Source organism: Morus notabilis, unplaced genomic scaffold (genome assembly GCF_000414095.1).
Source record: "Morus notabilis unplaced genomic scaffold, ASM41409v2 Scaffold467, whole genome shotgun sequence".
Classification (NCBI taxonomy): Eukaryota; Viridiplantae; Streptophyta; class Magnoliopsida; order Rosales; family Moraceae; genus Morus; species Morus notabilis.
Genome location: NW_010361652.1, coordinates 1,099,063 through 1,106,354, shown reverse-complemented (window position 1 = coordinate 1,106,354; position 7,292 = coordinate 1,099,063). Strand labels below are relative to the sequence as shown.

At 35.8% G+C, this 7,292-nt stretch overlaps 1 protein-coding gene across 1 annotated transcript in view; it reads right to left on the bottom strand.

The window, feature by feature from the left end:
* Nucleotides 1–1,845: 1,845 nt before the first annotated feature.
* Nucleotides 1,846–7,292, bottom strand: part of LOC21408809 — a 31,718-nt gene continuing 26,271 nt past the window's right edge. The window contains exons 54-64 of the mRNA XM_024167160.1: nucleotides 7,094–7,278; nucleotides 6,202–6,741; nucleotides 5,699–5,876; nucleotides 5,465–5,607; nucleotides 5,191–5,317; nucleotides 4,497–4,718; nucleotides 3,758–4,114; nucleotides 3,263–3,421; nucleotides 2,877–3,164; nucleotides 2,419–2,685; nucleotides 1,846–2,139 (exon numbers count right to left, since the gene is read on the bottom strand). Of these exons, the coding sequence (XP_024022928.1) occupies nucleotides 2,533–2,685; nucleotides 2,877–3,164; nucleotides 3,263–3,421; nucleotides 3,758–4,114; nucleotides 4,497–4,718; nucleotides 5,191–5,317; nucleotides 5,465–5,607; nucleotides 5,699–5,876; nucleotides 6,202–6,741; nucleotides 7,094–7,278 (2,352 nt within the window). The 3' untranslated portion in view covers nucleotides 1,846–2,139; nucleotides 2,419–2,532. The remainder of the gene's footprint in view (nucleotides 2,140–2,418; nucleotides 2,686–2,876; nucleotides 3,165–3,262; nucleotides 3,422–3,757; nucleotides 4,115–4,496; nucleotides 4,719–5,190; nucleotides 5,318–5,464; nucleotides 5,608–5,698; nucleotides 5,877–6,201; nucleotides 6,742–7,093; nucleotides 7,279–7,292) is intronic.

The following is a 7,292-nucleotide window of genomic DNA, read 5'->3' as shown; positions in this document are numbered from 1 at the left end:
CTAATTCGAGTTTGTAATTCGAGTTGAGATGTGATTTTGTGTGAGAGCTTTTTACTGTAGCAAAAAAGTTAGATGTGACTGTTTCTGAGAGCTTTTTACTGTAGCAAAACTTGAATTCTAAACTCGAATCGGCGAAATGAACAGAGTTATTATCTTCCGTGGTTGACAACCTACAGAATTTGAATTTTTTACAGACAGATGCCCATAAATGCCAACTAGACAAAAACCTAATAACATGTATAATATATAAGATGATATTTATTTTTATATATATCTATATAATTGCAAGAAATTTGTAATGACTAAAATAAGTGTATGACAAAAATATCAAAATTTCAATACAAACGAACTCAACATCATGGAAAATGACAAGTGTGTGCTCGTACATTTAGAAAAATCGAAGATTTTAAACAGCTATTGCTTGATCCCACAAAAATTCGACGCTGTACATACCGAACAATTTAATGTTATCTAATCTAAGCCCTAAACAAACAATTAAACCTGAAAAAAAATCACAAAATTTTTAATTACTATTTCAATTTCGGGTATGCTGATGATTTTACAACATTGGACTTTCAAAAGACAAAGTAAAGGAAAACCCAAAAACAACTTCTCATGCATTTTTCGTTTGTTTGTTTGATAAGCAGTAGTTAACGCAAATCAACATGCAGTTACTGGAATAGAAGTTCATTTGTATGAATTAACTAGTGATCCACACATATATTGGGAAAAAAAAAAATTAAAACTCAGCGTGCAAATAAGGAAAAACCACAGAAATTAATATTTTAATCTCAGATGCGCAAACATTACATTATCCAAATCTCGGATGGTAGTTTTTATAGTCACATTTTACGTTGTTGTAATGTGGCTGTCCACATATTAATTAAGTTGTCTTTTTCATTAAGAGAAGATTGTTTTTAGTTAGAAGAATTTCTTGATTGTAGTGCTTTTATTATAGGTGTTGATATGGATGTTTCTTAATTTTAATATTATCCACTTTTACCTCAAAAGAAAAATAGAAAGATCAAACTAAAGGAAACCCGAAAAAGCAACTTTTCATTGTCTCAAGAAAAAAAAAAAAAACAAACGAATTTTCTCATGCAAAATCCAAAATCCTAACTTCAGATGAGCTATAAAGCAAAGAAAGCAACTTTATCATGCAAAATCAAAAACCCTGAGCCATAGAAATCATTTCTTTATGTATCATTTTGTTTGCTAAACCAAAATTTACAAATTTTTCGCGCTCTCTCATCCAAAAACCAACGGTATGATCACACGAGAAAAAAAAAAAAAAAAAAAAAAAAAAAAAAAAAAAAAAAAAAATTTTTTAAAAAGAACCTTTTTTCAGTGGCGGAAAAAAAAAAAAAAAAAAAAAAAAAAAAAAAAAAAAAAAAAACTTTTTGAAGACGAACCTTTGATCAGTGGCTGAAAAAGTAGAAACAGCAGTGAAATCTGGGGCAGATTTTGGTGTTTTTACATGAGAAAACTGATGAATATTTATATATATAGATGACCACTACATACTTTCCACTTTGATATCTTCCCCGCCTTTGTGCATTTGTCAAGATGGCAGTCCAAAGGACGTCCTTTCCATTCCCTCTGTTTGGATGCAAAGAAAGTTATGTTCCATCGATGGAAAGAATAATAAGACAATAGAGTTTGGAGTTTGGAGTTTTGCCTTTTGACTTAGGGGCATTGTTGTCTTTTTAAGGGATTTTATCTTTGTAAGTTTATTGTCATTTTTTTCACTTATTTTTGTTTTTCGTATTAGAATATCCCCTTTTATTTATTTGTTGTCACTTTCAAGTCATATGGTTCATGAGAAATTTGTAAATTTATGCTTTAATTAGACATCGCAATTTTCATGGCGTCCTTTACTAACTTGTACAAAATACTGTACATATACAAAATGGCTATAAGCACAAGGAATGTCAAAACCTGTACAACTTTCAAGAGCATCTGGTAAATGGCCAACAGACAAGAATTCTGTACACGGTTTTTATTTACAAACAAAACCAGATGTATTTGTAGATAATGCTATTCACATCTAATCTATCTTCTACGCTCTCCGGTAGGCCATCCGCCGTTGCAACGGCTTTGGCAGGAAAACTAGTTCTCTCTAGTTGTAAGCTTCAGTACCTGCAGTGGGTGACAGTTGAATAGATTAAGAATTAACAGAACTAAGAAAGACACAAGAAAAAGATAATTTTGTCGTAAAATAAAATGTTATTTATCACCATTGGTGATGCAGTCACTGTACAAATGGCAGTACAATAAAACAGCCACATAAAAGAGGGATGCATTTCTTTTACTTTTTGCCAAAGGTGATCCATTAGAAGTGGTGATGAATTGCAGTGCTCAATTTGGTCAAAACCAACATGAATAAAAATTTAAGTAAACAATGAACCAAGTACTCACTTTTTGACCTTATAAGACGTTCTGAAAGTCGATAGCAGCTAGGATTATCATATGAGCTGACTCGAGCAGAAAGGCCAATAATAATAATTTTCTACGGCGCAGCTGCTTCCATGATCAATTAGTGCTGCTGCCAAAAGTTGAACTTTGAGGAACCAATGAGGATACTTGATGGGGAGACCAGACACTAAACCTTTCTTTTGGGAGAATTTCAGTACTGGTACCCTCAGCCAGTGGTGAATACGGTTTTGTTACCTTTTTAAGGGAGTCCTGAATAAGAAAAAAGCCTAGTTATTTAGAAGATGTTCTATGGATGACACAATAAGAACACTGTCCGGAGAACATTTTTGGCGTAGTAAACATGAGTCAACGAATGTATGAGGTTAATGAAATCATGATACTGCGTCAGAAGTGTGCTTTTAAACACAAGGATACATGTTGATACGACACTAGGGACTGACCTTCGATTGGTTTGGTCCATAAGTGTGCAAAGCTAGCTCAATTGAAGAGTAAACTTCAAGAGCCTGACGGGTTTCAAGCATGCATTTTATAAGGCGAACTTGTTCCTTCAACTCTGTTGATCTAGTCCTTAAATAAAGAATAAGACGTGAAGGCAGATCTTTTGGATGATCTTTCTTTCCATGTGTCAATTCCATTGTTGCCAGGTCATCCCACAGGACGTCCCATATTATCGAACATGGATCCCTGGCCGGGCTGAACTTCCTCTGACCAATAATATTGGAGGGTTGCTGAAAATGACAGACATGAAAGTTGTTTCACGTTGGTATCATGAGTGTGTTAAAGTAGACATTATGAAATCAAATGTTTATGACCAAAGCTAACTTACCTGCAACAATATCACTCTTCGATGCGTGACCACAAGAATTTTTCCTTTTGGGAGCAAATAGTGGTCTTCATAAGCATCAGTTAGCGCAAACTTTCCACGAACTTTAAATAAATCAACCTGACCCAAAAAGGAACCTGATTCGGCCAGCTGCAGTATAATCTTCATGACAAAACAAGTACATAGAAGAAAGTCAATTAGAACACAAGCAGGTCAGCCAACAAAATGGGAATTAAAATTATACATGACTAGCAAATGTAAAAGCACGTAGTAATGTTTCCATCTTTTTCCTTACTCCAAGGAAACAAAACAAGCATTTTCTTTCCATATGTTTATTCAACTCTGGATCAAACAAATCAATGTACTGTCTACAAAACTAGAATCATTGGTTTGATTTTCCAGGTCCCATTGTGATCCAGGCTATCAATCTCAGGGGCCTTAATTGGAAAAAAAAAAATGTAGTGCGGACGTATGTATATAACCAGGTGAAACTATTACCTGTCCTTGTGCTTTATCCTCATCATATGGCCGAAGCAAGTTATCGCCACTAATTACACGAGGCAGTCTCCTGCGGAGTAGTTGTTCATCAGAAGTTATAGCCGATGCTATCTTCATTCTCATAGCATTGGCACCTTCGGTGGTTTTTGATAAAAGATCCAGCACCCCACTAACTGGCTGTGCAGCTGCACCAATTATTCCTCTCCCAACACCTTGAACAAAACCCTCAACACCAGAAGTTTTTGCACCTTCGAGAGGCTTTGTTAATATTCCAGTGACTCCTCTAAATAGGCCTTTAGCAAGCGCCCCACCTCCCTCTCTGATAACATCACCGAAGTCCTCTACACCCTTCTTTTCCTGCCATATTAAGTAATTTCACACATTTGAACCTTCCAGCGTTTAACCAAAGTTTTAATCTGATGTAGGACAAGCTTAGTGATATTACGGAATTTTTGTTTTATTGACTTCTATTTTTATTTGGTTGTTATCTATGTTAGGTTTGAGTTTTCTATATTAAGACTCCTTATTGTCACTATCATATTAGGATTAGGATGTTCATCTATTTCGTATTTTTTTTTGAGTTAAGAGTACTAGTGAGACTAGGATTGATTAGTCTATAAATGAGGCTTTATGCTTGTAATTTTAGAATGTTCAGTTAACATTAAGAACGTATTAATCCTCGCTTCTGCTACACCATAATAAAAAGGTGTCGAATAGAACAAATATTTTTTGTGCAAACCTGTCTCTGCCGGCTTTGGATGAACTTCTTATCCATTGATAAGGCAGCCATACCCTTGCTCATATGTCCGAGTGCACTGCTAGCATTACCCAATATATCGACACCTAAAAGCAATTGAAGAGGCTGGCCCAGGAGATCCTTTCGAATGTTTGATATAGCAATGCTTATCATTGAACTCTGCCTCATGCACACATTCTCGTGGAACCTTTGATTCACCCTAACCTGAATAAGAAATAGAAATCGTATTAAAAAAATTTCAATACTCCACAGAATTGTCACGAACTAGGACAAGTATAAAGTTGCTAGAAAGCAGGGATGTTTCTTAGCAGTAACTTTCTGTTGTCTTAGTGTTCCAACAAGTTATATGGCGGAGAATAATCCACAAACAACTGAAGATTTAAAGTTGAAAGGCCGAAGTGATAAATATATTACCACGCTTTAGTAACAGAAATGATGACCTCATATGGGCATAGTTAGATATGCATAAGAGATGACATGTATAGTGGACAAGATGTGTTTGCTAAAGATATTACTTTGCATAACAAATCTCATGGAAACAAGATCATGATTTAGCCATAATAACAAGAATAAGATTTCCCTACGTGGATATCATTTAGATTCACAAGATAAAAATAAATAAATAAATAAATAATCGAGATAGGAAAATATTACATAATAAAATCAGACTACTCACAGGCATATTTTCAGTGTTGCCCAATGCAGTCATCAAGGATGCCCAGAAGCCAAGTACGCCCCTTGGCCGTTGACTGGGTGACATCGCCATCGACACTTTGAATCGAACTTCTGAGATGTTAAGAACTCTGCAGGTTCAAGAAACATTGATTTTGAAACTCAAGGATATCATCCCAAAAACTCTAAAAGTTCAAAGAACATTAGCTTCAAATCAATGACATAAACGCCGAGACACAACACATTCAATTACAAACTTTAAATAGCTCCTTACATACCCAATTTGGATAATTGGATCAACTGAAACAGCAGTAGTTCGACTATTGTATATGCGACAGAGGTTGACCTGCTGGATCATTTCATGAAGGCGCCATATAATAGGTTCGTGAATATTTATCAGAAAGGCAGAACTTTCAGGTCCCTGAATGATCATTGGAGAAATAATTAATATAAATCGAGAAAGAAAAGAGTGATAAACCTCCCACTTGTTACGGAGACAAGAATGTACTCACATTGAAACCAATATATGGATAGACACAAAGATCCAGTGACCCATTTGATTGCATGGTCACAGAAAATTTCAAGACATACTCGTTCTCCTCTCCAACTTTCTGCGGTCTGAAAAGAACTGGCATTGGAGTTAATGGCAACTGGTTATCCACTTGTATCCCATGCATTCGTATTTTAAACCTACACCATAGGAAGCAACCGAAGCTTTAGAATTTGGTGAGTGGATCATCAGAAAACTGGAAAAGAAAAAAAAGAATGAAATAAATGACTGACAACGGCCTTAAAGAGTTTTCTTTCTCTTTGATTATGTTGAATTGGGAAATAGGATGTAAGGCATATTATAATATAAAACACAGTACAGCTCCACTCCATGCTGGCTCACTGGAGCCTTCATGTCCCTAACGTCACACTCATCAAGGTTGTGTAAAACACATGCTCGCATGGACTGGTCAATAAACTGAACGATTCACTCTCATCCATAAAGCATTCATGAAAAGCAACTTACCTACTGAATCCAGAGCCCAGGCCAGTCGAAAATGCAAGACGAAGATTCTGAACTGAGAGGTACAATATTTCTTCAGGTGTGTGGTCAATGACGGATACTCCAAGCTCCGCTAGCTCCACAATAACATGAAATTCAGAGTCCAAAGTAGATGGCGATTGGAGCTGTCGTGGATCCTTTAAAGAAATCTGCGATAAAGGGGATGCATCTTTTCTAGTCAACATTCCAGTAGGTTCACTTTCTGGCATCCAGTCACTGAGCTTAACAACGTTGATTTTATCTTCTTTTACTATAGTAACTCGGAGAGCCCTAGAGGACCCACTTGCCACATGAATGGGCAGATGATCAGAAACTTCATCAATATCAAGTTTCTGTGATTTTGACAGTTCGTTCCCATCTATCAAGAGTTCCAACAGTCGTCTTCTACCAAGATCTTCCCAAAAGAAAGAAGCTGCTGAACTAGGAAGAAGAAACTGCCATGACTCGTTGGTACCATCCACTTGCCGAAAATGAATGGGTAAAAACATGGAGCGATTTTCAATCCTGTTGTTAGAAACTCAGACATTATTCATGTATGCATTATGAAGTAACATATGCACAACCGAGCAGGAACAATGTAATTAAAAAAAAAAAAAGAAAAAAAAAGTAGAAGGAGAAGTGACTGGAGAACACAAATTTACCTCCTTGAAAAATGATGAAGTTATAACGCCAATTGCCTCAAAATAGTTTGACAAGTTTACTAAGAACAAAATGAACGGGAAAGATTGTTCTATATATCTCATAATAAAGACAATTGCATAAGTACATATACTCTATTCTTTCAAAAACATATCACAGATTCGCAATCAAATATGAAAAGAAACATAATGAAACAAGATAAGAGTAAACTTGTAACCTGTAAGGACTTGATAATGAGTTTGGCCGGAAAATAACTTCATAGCTCGAGCTCTTTGCCCCACTTCTGACTGCTATTCTTAATTGCAGTTGATCATTCTCAGTGTCTTTCTTCAAGCATATTCGCATGACACCTTCATTACAGACGCTGAATGGAGTACTCCATTTATAGCCATCAACCCGCAACTGCAAAAAATTAC